The sequence below is a fragment of the Perna viridis genome, chromosome 1 (assembly GCF_037379345.1).
Source record: "Perna viridis isolate PV_CMFRI_1.1 ecotype Kerala chromosome 1, ASM3737934v1, whole genome shotgun sequence".
NCBI classification, from domain to species: domain Eukaryota; kingdom Metazoa; phylum Mollusca; class Bivalvia; order Mytilida; family Mytilidae; genus Perna; species Perna viridis.
This window is the reverse complement of record NC_142445.1, coordinates 26,999,256-27,017,925: the sequence shown is the minus strand read 5'-3', so window position 1 is coordinate 27,017,925 and position 18,670 is coordinate 26,999,256. Positions and strand designations below refer to the sequence as shown.

The 18,670-nt window shown below is 32.9% G+C and overlaps 1 protein-coding gene across 1 annotated transcript; it reads right to left on the bottom strand.

Annotated features, from left to right (window-relative positions):
• Nucleotides 1-11,955: 11,955 nt before the first annotated feature.
• LOC148628020 (inactive pancreatic lipase-related protein 1-like) lies at nucleotides 11,956-17,089 on the bottom strand. Its single transcript, XM_088551849.1, has 6 exons — nucleotides 17,034-17,089; nucleotides 15,826-16,118; nucleotides 14,264-14,495; nucleotides 13,967-14,065; nucleotides 12,779-12,865; nucleotides 11,956-12,197 (listed from the first exon to the last, which is right to left on the bottom strand). The coding sequence occupies exons 1-6, from the start codon at nucleotides 17,080-17,082 to the stop codon at nucleotides 11,956-11,958; spliced, it is 1,002 nt and encodes a 333-aa protein (XP_088407975.1). The 5' UTR covers nucleotides 17,083-17,089.
• Between the last annotated feature and the right edge of the window lie 1,581 nt (nucleotides 17,090-18,670).

The following is an 18,670-nucleotide window of genomic DNA, read 5'->3' as shown; positions in this document are numbered from 1 at the left end:
TAAGTGTAGGTCAAAGAGTAATCAAGGGAACCAAGGTTATAGCGGTAATCAAAAGAATGTAATCCAGGGACAAAGACCAGACATGGAAAACAGACATACACAACAAAGAACATAAAGTAACAAAAGCAAATGAGCAACTCGGCCCCACTAAAAACTGGGAGTATGGACCAGGTTCACCGGTAGGGTAAGCGCCCTCTGCTTTTCTAGAAACACCCGCCGAGTGAGTTGCTCATAAAAAGTAAAGTCCGGGGTAGACAAACGAGAAAAGGAAAACTATGACCCGTTGAATAAATCAGTTTTCATGGTGCAGATGGAAACATCATAACGATCCACGAGTTCATGATGACGACCATAAAACTTCTGTAGTGATGACATCAATCTTGTAGCAACATAACCGTGTTCCAGAAGCCTATTTGTTAGAGTTCTAGCGCGATACAAAAGGTCTGCGTAGTTTCGGCAAGCTCTGGTATAACGTATGAGTTGTGATACGAACACTCCATACGCAGGTGCTGTAGGGATGTTGCCACAGATGACAGGAAAGTTGACAATTTTAAATGAAAAATCATCACGTTTGTCGTAAAGTTTGGTCAATAGTTTTCCTTTACCATCGATTTCTAAGTGTAGGTCTAGATATGAGGCTGACCTTCACAGTGTCTGTAATATCCTTTATCTCAAGTTCTTTTGGGTAGATGCGATGTATAAAATCCCCGAAATTTGGATGGAAACTAAGATTGAAAGATCTAGCCAACCGATATTCTTTCTTTCTGATCAGATCAACTATAAAGTCAGCCTCATAATAGTGAAGGAATAGGTCAGCAAGTAAAGGAGCACAATTTGTTCCCATTGGAATGCCGACCGTTTGTTGAAAAACACGTCCACCACACTGGACAAATATGTTGTCGATTAAAAATTCCAGCATTTTGTAAACATCTTCCTTTGTATACTTGGAAGATGATTTGGAATTATTTCTTACAAAGTAGGAGGAATCTCTACCAAGAACTACATACTTGTATCTAAGTTTACCATTTTGTTTGAAAAAACAACGATGTATAATGTTTTTAAGTCGGGATTTGAACTGAGTATTGGGAATAGAAGTATACAGTGTCGAAAAATCATAGGTTTTAATGCGATTATATTCAGATAATAGTCTTGAACTGATTGTCTCAAAAAGATCTTTTGAATTTTTCAGGATCCACATTGAATAAATACCACTACGTGAGTAACAAGTGTTGTGGTAGGACTGCATACCCTCTTTGACAGTTGTGAGTATAGAAGTTAAACGTTTTGAAAGAGGTTTTGTGGTACATTTTGCAGATCCAGTTATGAAACTTTGTTTGTATGGATTCTTGTGGAGTTTAGGAATCCAGTACATGGACGGTAAACCACAATCACCGTCCTTGGTAGAGAGACCAAAAGAGGATAGCACAGATTTATGGTTTTCCACAATCTCTTCTTTGGAGAGTGTGGTAGCAGTATAGGTCTTATCACTGTTATTATTTTCTACGTCTACCTCTGATAATAAACATTGGATGTATACCGTTTTGCAGACAAAAACTATAGATATGAGGCTGAATTCACAATGTCTGTAGTATCATTCAATTCACGTTCTTTGGGATAGATGCGTTAAATAAAAATTCTTGAGACTACGATAATACTTCATCTATATATCGGAAACTGAGATTAAAGGATCTAGTTAAACTATGATCCTTCTTTTGGATCAGATCAGCTATAAAGTTAGCTTCATTATAGTTATGGAATATGTCAGCAAGTAGCTTGTTCCCATTTGGAATGATTAATGATAATCAAAGGAGATAGTATGGAGAATTATGTTCATTAGAATAGACCAACCTGTTTGACAACGGAACCAATTATTCGGTTTTCTTAAAGATAATGCATAAAAGTTTGAAAATCATGTTATTACAATTCCCTTTTTTTCCTATTAAATTTTAAAACTGATTGAATTAAAAGACATTAACATATATACATCACTCCTGGTTCAAACCGTAGAAATAAAACTTCATAAGTTTGACTAGCTTGTGTCCTATCCCATTTTTTCTAATTGATCAAATAAGATTATTATAAACTGAATAAAACTGATATCCAAACAATTGAATCTGCTAAAAATAATCAAAACATATTGTAAACTATACGCAAAAAAAATTACATCGAACGACCTCTACTCCACGTCTTCGGTTTTAAGGTTTCTTGAAACACTAATCGATTATAACATATAAAGTCCAGTTTAAGACGGGGAAAAAACGGAGTAATGGAAGCATAGATTAGTCTATCCTCTGTCGAGAAAATCTAAATATGTTGATCAAAATGTTAATGAAGGCAACCACAAATCGGTTTCAGTCATGACCTTCGTCGTTCATCGTTACACAATCCGTATCTGTAAAAGATTGGCAGTGGTACAAGTCCCCGTTACTTCGATAAATTCTTAAATAACTTAGGAATTGAGGAATAAAAGCTACCTTTGCAAGGAAATGAAAGGAACGTTACCACAGATATTTGAAACATATCTTTCTTTTTTTTTACAGTTAATTATGATTAAATATTATAAATCAGATTGTCGTTATTCTAAAAGGACACAGAGTTAAATGTTAATCGTAGACTGTTTATATGAATTTCGTTGATCACTTAGAATTACGTCTGTGTTCTGTTTCTAAGGATAAGTGCGAATAAGAATTGTTAAAATATAATTATTCATATGTTAGTGGAAGATTTTATGTCTTAGCTTGATATAGAACTAGAGTTTGTGATTCATTTATGACGTCCTTAGATATACTTAAACCAAAAACATTTACAAAGAACCCTTTATCTAGACTAATACAAATTGATACCTCTAATAAATGCTTTATTACAAAAGATTATTTCTAGTACATAGAAATGAACAATTGTGAACATCCAACCGGTGTAGCCTTTATCAAGGCGCTTTTTTATGTATAATCTCGAGGTTTGTAGATATCTAGATGTCATTTATGATGTACTTCACGGTTTTCGAGCTGTATTTATAAATGTCATTGCTTTTATTGTTGTTTTTATTATTATTATTGTTTATTTCTTCTTATTGGCTTAAATATAATCCAATTCTTTAAAAATTATAAACTATACCCTCTTCAATTTGAGTGATGTATCTGCATATTAACATGACACTCGTTGAAAGGTTTTTGATTACCTCGAACACTGTTTAAGTTGGGACACCCTAAAGCCCTTATCACGTCTTGGAATAAGTCAAAGCGTTAGCAAAGAAGTCCATCTAGTAGGTCTTAGAAAAATCCTCACCGATCTTTAGTGCCACCAACAGCACTTGCTTCAACTAACAAACAACTCCTGTTATCACATGGATTAAAAAATAAATAACGGAAACTCTATTTTAACATTGTTTTACCCCGACCCGAGCTCGTCATTTATGTCGCATTATTCTCCAAGCAATAGCGAGGGGTTAAATAACGACATAAATATTCTTCACTGATTACAGTATTTTGACCAGTTGTTACTGCAAATGTTTTTTGTTGACTACAGCTATCGTTTGAGGACGTCTTTTTGGCCCAAACTCACTAATGAAGCTTCCATGTTTATTGCACGTGATTAATTGAGGTAAACAATGTTCTCTAAGAATGAAATCCCGTTCATTAACACATTTTTGCATTTAATTCTACATTTTTATCCACTGAAAACATATCAGATGCTGAAAGCATAACTTTTTGGGGCATTTCTTGCTTTTTTAACTTTTTACACCAACCCTATGTCTGTCAACGATTAAATTATGTTGGGTAAAAAGACTTGCAACTATCTCTTCTCCATATTCATTGCAATCATCATTTTCTGATTTTGTTTGGAAATCAATGTTATGGGGTTTATCCATATTTTGAAGACTGCTTTTGAGTAATTTTCAGAGCCAAATTAACACATTAACACACGATTTGCACAACCGCTTGTCACAGTCGATACACTATTTAGCCGATTACAAATTTTCCTAGCTGTTTACATGGTTGACTTTCTGTTTCAATAATTTTTAACTGTTATAAATGAATATCTTTATTGCGAAATACTTTGTCAGTAGACATCATGACCAACAGTTCGAAATCCCCCCAAAAAATTTAAAATTCAATTTTAGTTGTAAAATTCCTGTAATGTTCAACTATACCGCTTGAATCATTAGTGATTATAGCGATGCACGATGTGTTTTCTAGAATAAGTGATTAAATAATGCACAGTGAGTAGTAAGTGCTGAGCGATGACTGTTTAAGCAGTATCAATTGAGTGATTGAGTTTTTAGAGTAATCAAGGGAACCAAGATTCGTGCGAAAATCAAAAGATTATATTTCAAGGATGAAGGCTAGACAGGGAAAACAAAACAGACACACACAACAAAGAATATAAACTTACTATTTGACGAGTACAATTTAAAGAAATGGAGCAACTTGGATTCCATTAAAACCTGGAAGTAAAGACCAGGTGAACCGGTATAGTAAGCGTCCTGTGCTATTCAGTACCGAGTTGCTCATCAAATATCACGGTCATCGTTCATGGTAGATCAGAGTTGAAAAAAAAACTTTGAAATGTTGAACAAATCAGTAATCATGGTGCACATGGATAAACTATAACGATACATGAGTTCATGATAACGACCATAAAACTTCTGTAATGATGACTTAAATTTAAATCTTGTGGCAACAGAACCCCATTCCTAACCCTAATTGCTAGATGTCTAGCTCGATACAAAAAATTATAACGGCAAGCTGTGGCATAACGCATGAGTTATGACATAAAAACTCCATAGACGGGTGTTAAAGGGATGTTGCCACAGCTGAAAATAAATTTGACAATACGAAATGAGAAATCATCGCGTTCGTCGTATAGTTTTGTCATTGGTTTTCCTTTTCCATCGATCTCTAAATGTATGTCAAGTTATGAGGCTGACTTCATAGTGTCTTTATCTCAAGTTATTTGAGATAGATGCGATGTATAAATCCTTGAAACTAGGATTGTTTAAAAACAATACGTCATCCATAGAGCGGGAACTGAGATAAAATTATGTTCCTTCTTTTGTATCTGATCAGCGTCCCGTGCAGGTCTGGGTGTCAAAAGAATAGGCCTGCAGCGGTGCTAAGCTTGTTGTAAATGGCGACTAAATAGTGCTCAGAACCCTAGCCGGGGGCTAGGGAGCTCTGCCCACAGAGCAACGGGGTTGTGTGCCCCAGGAGGTGGAACGGGGTACCCCTGGCGTTTTACATGCTGGGGTTGTCAGGCTATAATATGGAAACCTGACCGCAAACCATAGTGGTACACCATGTTAGGAAAGATACTACGTTTCTCTCACATTAAAGAACCCTACTGTAGTATTCTCCCGGAGTAGGAACCATGGGACTCCACCTCAGGAGGCTAAATTGCCCAACCGTACCCACCTCTCCCTATTTCCTGTGGCAATCAAAATTTGTCCACCCCATTATCCTTGTGTCTCATCCCATTTTTCATTTCATATTCATTTTATCATCCACTTCATGTTCATCGCCTGATTATAGCTGAAATATTGCTGCTCGGGAGTTACACCCCAACAATCAATCGATCACATATCTGATCAGCTGTAAAATGAACATAATAAGTATGAAGAAATAAGCTAGCAAGTAGCGGAACACAATTTGTTCCAATTTGAAAGGCGATCATCTGTCGGATAAAGCGTCCTCCACACTAGATAAATATGTTGTACATAAAAGACTTGCAGCAATTTTACATCTTCTTAGGCATTTGTGAGATGATTTCTTTAAAGTATGAGGAAACCCTACGTGTCTAGGTGAAACGCCTTTGTTGGAGTAACAACGATGCATGTTTTTGAGTCTGGATTTTAACTATAGGGAATATAAGTATAAAAGCTTGAATAATCATAGATCTTGATGCTACTTAAGTCATTGATAAATTCCACATTATTTCTAAATAATACGAGAAAACTCTCATTTTGTCAATTCCTTTTTTTTTTTTTTTTTAGTTTTTACTCCCACAATGACCTTCACCATTCAATTCAACGAATGATAAAAAAATCAACATTTTCAGATTTTGTACACCAATGTCATACCCTTCGTACACTTATGCAAACTGAAATTGTTGCACTAGGATGTTATGTCACAACATTTTAATTCAGAACTATATAAGAAAACTACATGCATCACAGTTTATCACGTAAAATAAATATTGACATATCTAACATTTCATAAAATGCTTTTAACCCACCTTTAAAAGTGTTCACAATTATACATTTTGCAAAAAAGTATTTCGTTGTTAAGTAGTTGGATTGATGTATTCATAGGCTGGGATGGGGGCGTTGGGGTTGTGGGTTTCACCTACCCAGAGTATACTAAAAGTGACATTTTTACCATTTTCATGAGTTTTCTCGAATACTACAAATCACAGTCACTTGAGTCCAAATGTCGATTTAGATTCATGTATTTTTCAAGCTCAACACTTATAGTGACAGGTGTTATATTTCATCACATCATATCTAGCCAATGCATCAACAGTCCACAGTAACTCAGTGTTTATTATTCAACTTCAAAGAGGGGTTCATCACACTGTTGTATTCAGAGCTGCCGCGTTTCAATTCTATAACTAACGATCGTGTATTTTTACAACATGTGTAATAACAATTCATGGCTACTTGATATTTAGTACCTAACCAGTTAGTCGTTAAAAACCGTTCTTAACGACTTAAGGTTGTGAAATCTAGCTCCAATTTAATGTCTCATGCATTCTGACAGTGAAGAGGTTTCTCAATAAGCAGTAGTGCGTGGATATCTTTTTCCCCACTTTCAAAGTTCAAAAATATTTTAAAATTATGCTTCTTTGAGTCAGTTTACCATTCAACATATCAGACAGAATAAATATGTCTTTCCTGTATGTGTATATCTTTCGAGAAAAACATCAACTCAATATCATTGTTTAACGTCAAAAGTTTACTATTCTTATGACTTTTTAAACATTTATGGCAGAGATTCTTTTTAGCAAGTGTTTCTGCTGAAGACTATTTAAAACTTGTGAATCTTTTTGTTTCTTAAATTCTTAAAAGAAATGACTTCCAAGTCAACTTCAATCAGCATGATATTGTTTGAATCATTATATATAAACATGTTCAATGGTTTAGAGCAAACTTTTGTAGAACTAATCAATCTTCAACAACCGGAAAGAAAGATAATACAAAAAAACAATCGAAAACAAACAGCTGCCCTATGATTGAAAGCAAAATACCAACAGACTACTTTTAATTTACATAGCAATCCTCTTGTAAATTATGTATCTATTTAACATTGGGCAAGATATGGCAAAACAAAACGGACCAATTACGCGCTTTAAGATATTTGTACTGTACTTTTTGTTCCTTATACATGTATGTTTAGAAAAAGGAAGCCTTTATCGTCCAATCAAAATATTGAATATCTTATTGTTGAATATATAAACAAGAGGCTCCCAGGAGTCTGAATCGCCCATCTGGTGAATTTTGCCTTTCAAGGGCAATAAATTAAACAAGAAGTTGTCCAACAATTTTGACTCAAGAAAACTTTGATAGGACTTATCATAAGCATCATTTCAGCTAATGAAAGTCTCAATCTATCAAAATGTCGTTTTTCCCTGTCAAGGGCAATAACTCTTATAAGAAGGCGTCTGACAACTTTTATGCCTGAAGACTTTTGTAGTCTTAAGAATAAGGATCGTTTCAGCTGTTGAAAGAATTTTGCTAAACCAAACGGTTTTGGAGATATATGCAAAAAACTACTGTCAGATCCCTATGTTCTATGTTCTATTTTAAGTAACAGCGGCCATGTTTATCGACGGATCAAAAAAAGCCACTTCAGTTCTATGCAGGATACTCCAAGAAACACTCATACTAAGTTGTGTTTCAATTGGTCAAGCAGTGTCAGAGGAGATTTTTGAAAGAAATAACGATCAAAATAGCAAAAAAGTCGAAAAAGGGAAATAACTCCAACATGGCTGAACAGATTAAAAAGAACATTTGACCACAGATAGATCTCTTCATGCTGAACACTTTCATTTATCTCAAAATGTAGCTAAACCTAATGGTTTTGGAGATATAAGCGAAAAACTACAGTCTACCCCTATGTTCTATTTTGTTAACGGCGGACATGTTTTTCGACGGATCAAAAATCCCCACATCTGTTCTATGTAGGATACCCCAAGGAACATCATACCAAGTATGGTTCCAATTGGTCAGGTAGCTTCAGAGGAGAAGAGTTTTGAAAAATTGTTAACGACGACGGGCGCCAAGTGATGGCAATAGCTCACATGGCCTTAGGCCAGGCGAACTAAAAAGGGAGTCATCGGTTAAGCTATATGCTACTTGCAAAATTTATATACTACATGACTTTTATGACCCACACACTCTTATTAAGAACATAGGTGACATAACAATTAATTCATCCTGACAAAAACCGACTGACAAGTCATGAAATGTTAATCGAGCAGTTTAAGTACAAATGCTACTTTCAGAATTAATTATAAACAAATATGATGAAAACTTCTATAAGCATTACTTGCATAAAAAACAAACGGACGACAGGGATTGAGTGTACTTGCTGTGTTGTTTGCTAGGAAATATGGATCCCAAAATTTTCACAAGGAGTATGGGAGCCTGTTTTGTACTTGTAAACATGGCGACAAGAGAAGCTCTTTTTAGTTTGTGGATTTCCCCCTATTTTGACTTGTGGTCTTTTCTGGCCTTTATCAAGTCTTATTCGATGAGGAAATTTTTTTTGGAATATACATTACTGCAGACATTCATTTTTAAGCACGAGAAGTAAACACAACCTTAAGAACAGGCCTTAAAATCATAACCAAAAAATATAAAACTTGAATGTCATAGAACAAACATGATAAACGAAGCACAGTAATATAGTACAAAAAAAACAAGTGGAGGCAAAAGAAACTGAAGGGTCATTGTGCTTTCAATTATACAAAAAATAAACTCCCTTTTTAACTTGTTAACTATAAATATGATAACAGGGTCAAAATAATTTCAATATATTGGACTTGATTAGTACAAACAATGTTCACCGTAGAATGCCCCTAGAAATGTAAAGTATGAAAGGATTACTGTTTAAATAGGATAGATTAAATGCCGTTAACCTTTCAGTGATAGATTTGACTTCCCTTTCAAGCCCGCGTCGCACATTTGCTATAAACGTGTAGAACGCGTGAAAAAATCAAACGCGCCGCAAACACGCTCATAGTTTTGGACGTATTCAATCTGTTCATCATCTTTGTACGTATTCAAAACGCGCGTAAAGCGTATTTAAGATGTACGCGGGGCGTATATAAGTGTTGTTGGGCACTAGTAAACGTACCCTGGCATATTTTGCGCGTGTGCCTGGCGTTTAAGTGTCGTAATAAGAATATACGTCAACCAGATGAACGCGCCTAGAACGTGTATGTGGCGCGTCTCTAACGTACTTAGAACGCTTTGACACGCTTCCTATGCGTACCTGGGACGTATTGTTATTGGGGATAGGTGTTATTTCCGATTTTATGCTTTTATATTCCAGCCTTTAAATACATTTCCACTTTTCTCAAATTTGTTCTTTCTCATTTTAAGAAGTATTATCGGTCGAAATGTTGTGCATTACGTAATCAGTATGAAAATGGTTCAGTGGTAAAAGACGTAATAATCAAGGCTATTCAAAATATTAAGATATTTAGGAAACTGAATTTAGATCCTATTTATTTCTTATTGGCAGAGAAACAGATTGCAAAGAGTGGAGATCGCTTTGAAAGAAATATAAAAGTATGGAAAAAGCTTAAAAGGGTGTTTAATTAAACGTTTTTCTACACAAAAATATGAAAAGGTAATGTCAACAAAAGCACCTCTTTTCTCAGCATGAGAATCTTGTTAAGCATTGACTTTTTGTCCAAATATTATATTACTTTGCGATTTATTTGGTTTCCTACATTACCGTTTTGAAAAGTGGATATTTGATAATTGGCAAAAGCAATCAAATGTCCTGGTTGGTTTACGAGTAATCTGGACACGTAAAGTCAACTTCAATTAGTTCATTATCCCCGATCTTTAGTTGACTCTTGCGAATACTGTGATCCGTTTTATCCCTTTGGTAGATATAAGCCAAATAAATTATACATGGGTATACATACAGTAAACTGACTTAGGACATTACTTCTGACCATATGAACAACATTAATGTATCATGTGATTTAGCAAACAAACTTACTTAATTTGTAACCTTACAATTCAATGATAGTTGCATAAGGTAAAGGCATAGACCAACCAAAAGGGCATTGCTTATGACAATGTTAACTTTACTTTTATTGTGGATGATCTCTGAGTTGTAACAAAACATTATAAGCCAAACGATTCTGTCGTATAGTATCCCGGATCAATGACTTACACAAGCGTACAATTATATACATGACATCGTTGGGAATTTTTCAGACCCTTCTATAAGTTTACGTTATCTTCCCTGTATCAATTTGATCCGATGGAGCAGTGTAGAGAATAGAGTCGTCACATTCTTAGACGTTGTATAATATTGATTTGTTGTGACATGCATCATTAATTTGATCCTCTATCCTACATAATAACACCTAGATGAACTGTCCCGTACTACCATACATCGTGTACTAAGTTACAGCCCTAGATTAATCCTACGAGGAGGAATCACCCGGCCAGCGAAAGCTATATTTTTATATAGACTAGCTGGCCGAGTGCTCTAGGGCGCTGGACTTAGTGCAGGCGGCGTTGCCATAGATGTCACAGCGGTACGAGTTCGAGTCCCGCGGAGGAAACGACAAAAATTTGCTTCGCAAATTTGACAGTTCTAACATCGTTGGGAATTTTTCATATATATATTTACACAGCGTTAGCCAGTTACAATACATAATAATATGTAATATCTATTTCCTGTCTTCACGAAACAATGAAAAGTGTATTTTCATTTTTAACAATTTGTGTGTATCAAAATACAAAAAAAAATGTATTTCCAAATGATATTACAGAAATAAACTCCCGTTCGTATTTCCCACCTCTTTAATGTATAAGCCAATTTATGTAAAGCGAACAATTAAATTTCTGCAGATTTTGAAACAAAGAAAACCTTCAAAAGATATATTATTAATCAAGACCAGGCTTTGTCTACTTATATTAGTACACATAAACATATTTTGACGTTACTTAAAGGATCCTGAGCTAAAGATAAATTTATAATTGAAACGAAGAAAAGTTGATCTGCTTCTGAATAGTCATCGAATAAATCGCCATGTATAAGTCAGATGAATGTTTTACGAAATCACTACACGTTCTCAAACGCAAATCTGAGTACAGCATATATCCCATTTATAGTGAAGTAATGATGACATAGCTGCAGTGACATAGCAAACATATAGAATTGTGTTTAGTCAATTTGATGGCTGGTATAGTGGTGTATTTACATTTAACTCAAACATCAACTGTATAATTGTAATATTTGTGGTAAAATTAGAAAGATTGGACATAAATATACATTGTATGTTGATTTTCTTAATTTGTTGTATATTCCAGGATTTCTTAGAATTTCGTTTACGATTGAATTACCAAAATCTTAGTTTTTCACCAAAAGAGGCATTAATATAAGCTTCTGCTTAAAGTGTACTTTGACAATCATAATGAATTAAATTAGAAAGGAACAATGCACCGTTGATCTAATGATAATAAGAAAAGGCAGCAAAATTAAACAACCAAACATTTTCCCCGAAGTTTTTTTTTCGGGGTACCTAATGAGAAAAAAGTATTTAAATGTACATATCCAATACTTCTCATTTCTGAAGGCTATAGCTCTTCATAGAAAAAGAAGGCTATGGAATAGAAAAGTTTAATAAAAATAAATAAATAGACACGACACAGGTAATGAGGTAATGTATAATAACAACCATATAATTTTAGCAAAATTAGTATATTGTTCATGGTAATACTGAATTACTTATACAAAACGGGGTTTCACCTCTCGTTTTCGTATAATAAACACCAGACCGATATCTTGATGCCCCATAACCCATGTAGCTGCACCCTCTGTTACCACATGATCTACATATTGTACCACCTTCCTTAATTTGGTCTGATTGACACGGAAATGAAGTGAACACACACGGACTGTTGATGGATTCCACAAATATATCAAAAGCTCTTGAATGACTACATATATCTAAAATAAAAATGAAATAGTGAATTAAATCATCCTTGCTTGAAAATCATACTATTATAGAAAGCATGAATTTTTTCAAAGGCTTTCCTTACGGTTTTATTAAAACTATTCTGTCAGTAATAATTTTATGACAAACAATGAAATTATTCATTTTTGTATTTCAACACAAAATAATATATTGCAATCATGCTACTTGTAGTTGATTTCTTGTTGTTTAAACCGTTACTCAAAAATAATACAAGTGGGTTTTAATGTGGTTGGGTTTTGCTTTAATTTTGAGATATTTTAAAGCGGATAATAATTTGAGAATGCTTAATGTATACATCAACTTGAAAGTTAATCAAGCGCATAAACAAGATGAGATAATTTTCGTTCTTTGTTTCGTTTGAGGTTTTGCAGGCAAGTTAAGATAATAAGTATATGCTATTAAACCATGAAATTTCACAGCATTGCAAAAAAAACATACACTCAATATTTACATGAATGAATTGGCAATGCATATCTTTTCTGTAGATTTTTAAAACCAAGAAATATAATCTCTACAATCATTAGAAAAATAGTTAGATAATGCAAGTACATACTTTTAGAAGTCCATGAACAACCTGGCTGCCATGTGCCACCATTTACAAAAAAATCGACATCGCCAATAGGTTTTGAAAAACCATATACTGTAAAAATAAAGGTTGAAAAAAATTATACTTCATTAGTATAGCAGATTATATAAAATATTTGAAAATATAACGCATTAGTATACACAAGTTTTATCGATTTGTATAACATAGACACAGGTGAATTGTCGACTGTTTATAACTTGAAACATTTTCCGTCCTAGCACACATTCATAAATATGACAACAAATTCGCAGACTTTCGAAAAGACAGAACGACGGAATCCACTTTAACATAAAACAAAAGTAATCTTCATCCAGAAAAAAACATAGCAAAAATGGAAACGAAATAGCTAAATACTACGAAAGCAAACAATTTGCTCGCCAAAATTTAAAATCAGATGGAATTGTAGTTTGTTGTGTTTGATGTTTCATTTTAAAGCTGCATTAGCTGTCAAATTCGTAATTTTGTTTCCGTTGAAATATACCTTAACTTTGAATTATTTCTACCAATTTGTGCTTTTCCTGTAAAATATCATTATTATATATTTATTGTCTTGCAAGACAAAACAAAAAATCGACCTAGATATCTTCGTATGCATGTGACTTCTGGTGACCTTAATACGCGCATGTGCTGTAAGGGTCGCTTCTTTAGTAACAAATCTGATTGCAAAGCGAAATTGGTTAATCAACGGCAAGGAAGACCGACGGACTCAAGCCGTAAAGAAAAAAGTTCGAATATAACACAAGGATCCTTTTGATATTTACATATTGTGATATAGTGTGGCTCAAATATGGTCATTATTCATTTGAAAACTAATCAAGAAATAGATGAAATGAAATCATAACAAAACACGTGCTTACCTGTTTATTCGTTATTGTTATTTTTTTTACCAAGACTAAAGTATTTTTAACCCAAGTGCATATCCTGAAGCAAATAATTAGATCAGAGCTATCGATCTTCTCTGATTAAAAAACGATATTTTCACAATATTATGTTGGTATAATCGACATTGATTACTTCAATTGCAATACTACAAACTTATTTCATTGAATCAGCAAAATTCAGTAGAATCAAAACTGAACAAATTTGACAGCTAATGTAACTTTAAGAAAATAATCAAAGAAAATTAGTAAATATACCGTAGTATACTGTACATACCGTCATCTGTGTGTATAACGTCAACAAAGGAAGCATCATCAGGACTCAATGTGACCACGTGATCAAATCCTTCAAAGCCGTAACTAGCTGGATCGAGACCTTTAGACAGAAGTATTTTTTATAACTATCAAAGTACAAATAGTAATATTGTGAGATAATTCAATTTTAAAAATAATTTTCAAGTTTGTTTAATCAGGAGTTTACTTTCTGAAATTGTTTGTATAGCCGTATGAAATATTTTAGTTATTGCCGATTATTTTATCTTCGAATTTGAATGTATGACTACTTTATACCTACCTGTTATTCTCCCAATGCCTTTAATTTTCTGTCCAATATATCCAGAAATATGCGCTCCTAAGCTTGCACCTATCAGGTGAATTGACGACGCCTTCATCTTGTAGATATCTAACAACTTTTCTAGATATTTAGAAACAATAGCTGCAACCATTCTTGTATTGGCAACTGCTTGGAAATAGTTGCACTCATCTGCTCCATTTTCCCAGTTTACAACAAACACATTGCTGTCGCCCTGTTTGAAAAAGTGCATATATGATGCTTGTTATTTATTTAATGCAAAAATTGAAATAGAGCTCTATAACTGTGATATTCGTGTATGCTTCAATTTTATTTCCAAACGACGAAAACATTACGTGTAATTGTAATTCTCTGTGCATTCAGTATCCATGCATGGATTGTTTTTACGTATGAAGAACGATATTTTTTTTATAAATGCAGATATGTTACGCAGTTTAAATTCATTTGTGTCATTTTGATTCACTCATGAATAATGCGTGAACTTTTTTTTGAAAATTTTTGCACATGAGCTATCGAGAAATAAAAAAACTTGAAACGAAAAATCAAAGTTTAAACCATAAAAATTTTGTGAAAATACTTCCCAAAAGTTTGATAAATCTAGAAGTATTTAAGGTGATGTGTTCTTCAGGTGAAATTGATGTTGGAGAAATAAAATTAAGTATCGTATATAAAAAGTAGACATCATATATATATATGTATAGATATTTATCATATACTTATAGAAAATAAGTATCATTTCTTACTGTATAATAAAGTTTTAGGGCAAAAAATTTGATATTTTTCAAGATTGTATAAGCGGGCTGATATCAAAATGTTATTACATGCTTCGGAATGATATTACATGGCTTTCCGTAAGTGATATTACTACCCCTTCCTAAACGCTTGGCAATTATCGTATTTGTTTACAATATGTCGTTTAGCGACGAAGCAGCTGGGTATGATGGAAATAGAGATTGACGATACCATGGAATATATAGAGTCTATGACGAATATTACAAAACGTAAAGCTGTGAGTGATATGAAAGTGCTATCGCGTTGACTGGAAGAACATTCAGAACAACGAAAAATTGAAGAAATTCCAGTTCCCGAACTGGATAAAATATTGGCCCTGTTCTTCATGGAAATTTCATAAAGTGATGGTACACCATATGAACCTGGAGCTATAAGAGCATTTCAAAGTAGTATCTCCAGATATCTCTCAGAAAAGGCCAACATTAAAGTAATCAGGGATCCATGATTTCATCACTCAAGGGAGGTTCTATCATCAAAATATATATTATTTTTTTGGTGTTTTCAAAATGTATGATTAATAGCCTTATTTTGCACTCCTATTGTGAAGCATATGATAAAAAGAACATCACATAACATTTTCGATATCACATGTATTATTAGCCCTTGGTTGATATTGGCCTCGGGCTCTTGGATCAATATCAAACCTTGCGCTAATAATACATGTGATATAAAAAATGTCATGAGATAATCTGATAATACAGCGGAAACTGCTTCAATATTGATCATTATATTTTTGTTTATATCAGTCTTACCTTCTTTAACAACTCTCGAGCCATATCTTGCACCCATTGAACTGATTCACTTCCTAGAAAACCATGAATTATAACTGTGATTTTTTTGCTTTTGTCAAAATGATTTTCACTTGTGTATTTCGTCAAATCGATCATCGATTCACCATGTCGAGTATGAAGCTCCAAACTTACATTCAGCTGTTTTGGGTTTTGTGGTAGATATCCATTAGAATTTATAAACGGAGCTTCTCTAGAAAAGCAACCATAAACGTCATGGCATGTTTGAATTGACCACCACCATGGTATACCAACAACTGCAACACAAAAGAAATGAAAATAATGTGTGATGATTATATTTTGCACAGATATAAAGCAACATATTTTTCAAAGTAAATACATTAAAAATTTCACCATTCAAGATGCCTGGTATGCAAACATGTTTTTGCTGTCAAAATTTAACAAACAATTTATGGAAATGATTTTTACGGAGAAAAACGAATAGTTTTTACACGAAATGTAAACACTCTTTAGAAAATGGATTCTCTCAACATTACAGAAAGTTAAATTTCTAAAAACGAAATTGAATAAGAGTTCGTGAAAAATCACAATGAATCATTCAAAACAAAATCCTTTCAAATTGGCATCGATAGACAAGATATAATTTTGTGGCGATATTACAGGTTTCAAATGTTACAATAATAAAGCAATATGAGAAATACATTATTCAAAATTAAAAAAAAAAAAAAGAAAAACCGCTATATTCTTCGGAAAAAGACAAGAATCAATTCCATATCAGATTTTCGAAAAATATTAAACAAAAAAATTTGTTTAAAGAGTTTAAGAGATTTTATTTTTTTAGAATAGTTGAGTTAGAATAGAATAGAAGAGTTCAACAATTTGAAATTAATTCCACCTTATAAAAACAGACCAAAAATGTATGAAAGTTACTGTTTGAGAGGTTAAAAGAAACATTTTCTTTCCATCATTACAAATGATTAATTTACAAAATGTATAAGCAAATGTATTTTTATTTTAAATTAGTATATTTTTTACAGAAATAACTGACCTCTCAAACCTTGCAATTTCTTTTCAAAATAACAGGGAGAAAATGCAGCACAATAAAAGATTAAAAAAAGATAATTACTTCATTAACAACACTTCAGGACGCTAATTTTACAAAAAAAAACCTATTTTTTATCAATTCATTCCGAAAATATCAATATACTTACGTGTAGTAGCATATGCAAGGCTAGTCATTAATAATGCACAAGCTCCCATTTTTATGAAGTAAAATCTGATAATTGATTTCAATTTCAGTATCACCTTTTTATACGCGAGTCGACACTACTTAAAGAGCATAGGTCATTCTTCTTACGTCAAGAATATCAAAGTACATGGAAATTTTTTACGACAACATACTACGACAGTTGGGTATTTTTGAAGTGTATTTATACGTATTGTCCGAAAAATGATCGCTGATATAAACGTTTTGATGCTTAAAAAAGTTAAAAGCATTGCCTGTTTAGTGTTATTTTATGAAAGATAAGAACTTTAGATATTTACAGGTAATTCCATAATGTTTTGCATTCTATTTCATTTTCGCTTAATACAATCTTTGCGCAGAATTTATTATTTTTTGAAAATCTACAAAACAGAATCGGAGGATTTTAATGAGTATTAAGATTCCTTATACTTGTAATAAAATAAATATGATATTACCTATGGAAAAAAAACAAATCGAAGTATGTAGAAAGAGTCACGTGACATGTCGTCATCTCTGAGCTAACTAAATTGAGAAATTCGGGAAAAAAACGATACACGCAACAATCTTTAAATATACTCTTCGGCTAAAATATACATGTTCCGAACGTCATAAATATTTTTAATTATATTCAGTCGTTAAGTTGTCAAGAAATGATTGAAAAATGAAAAAAATAAGGGAAGTCTTTGTTGTCGTTTAACAAATCATCAATGGTATAAAAACTGATGATCCATTCCAAAAATGTTCACAGCATCTATGTCTGAGTTAGATTTGCTTTAAACATATATGATATGATATTTTAACGAAGCTAACATTCTAGAAACAATGTTATATAATGTGCCAATAAAAGAGAGAAATATCTCCTTAAAAATATATGATGGGTTCCTTGCTTTTTCCAAAGGAGGGTTATATTAAATCTTTTTTTTTTTTGTAAATAACGCTGATCTATATCATCTGTTACAACATGCAATCAAAAGAAACACAAATATGTCATCTGTCAATCAATTTGCTCATTATGAAGTGGTACGCGGTACAGAATTTCTAATGTATCAGCATGTTTGTGAGTTTATTTCAGACTAATAGTTCATGGTTCGTTATTAATTAAGACTATTACAGCAACTTGACTTTGCTTTTAGTCTCAAAACCAATAATAGACAATAATAAAAGAGGTTATGCCTTTGACTTTTTAACCAATAATGCTAAAAGGAAAATTACCGTTAAACAATAATAATGCGATACAATCTTACTTAATCAAATGCTTCGTGTTAAGAAACAGTCTTTGTAAGAATCACGCAAATTATGTAATATGTGATACCCACCAAAACGGCTACACATTTTTATTTTTGTTATTAACTTGTGTTATGGGTCTATATGGTGAGATGTATAATCATTCATTCCAATTGTAATTTTCTAAAGGCATACTTCACAATGAAAACTCAACAGTTTCTATTGTATTTCAGTATTTTTTACCTTATCTTTAATTATCTCCTATGTATGGTTTTATATGAAAAGACACATGTTTATTTCTGTTAAATATAACATTTTAAACAAAACATTAAACAAAAAATATATAGTCTCCAAATAATGAATCACATTTTACAAGAC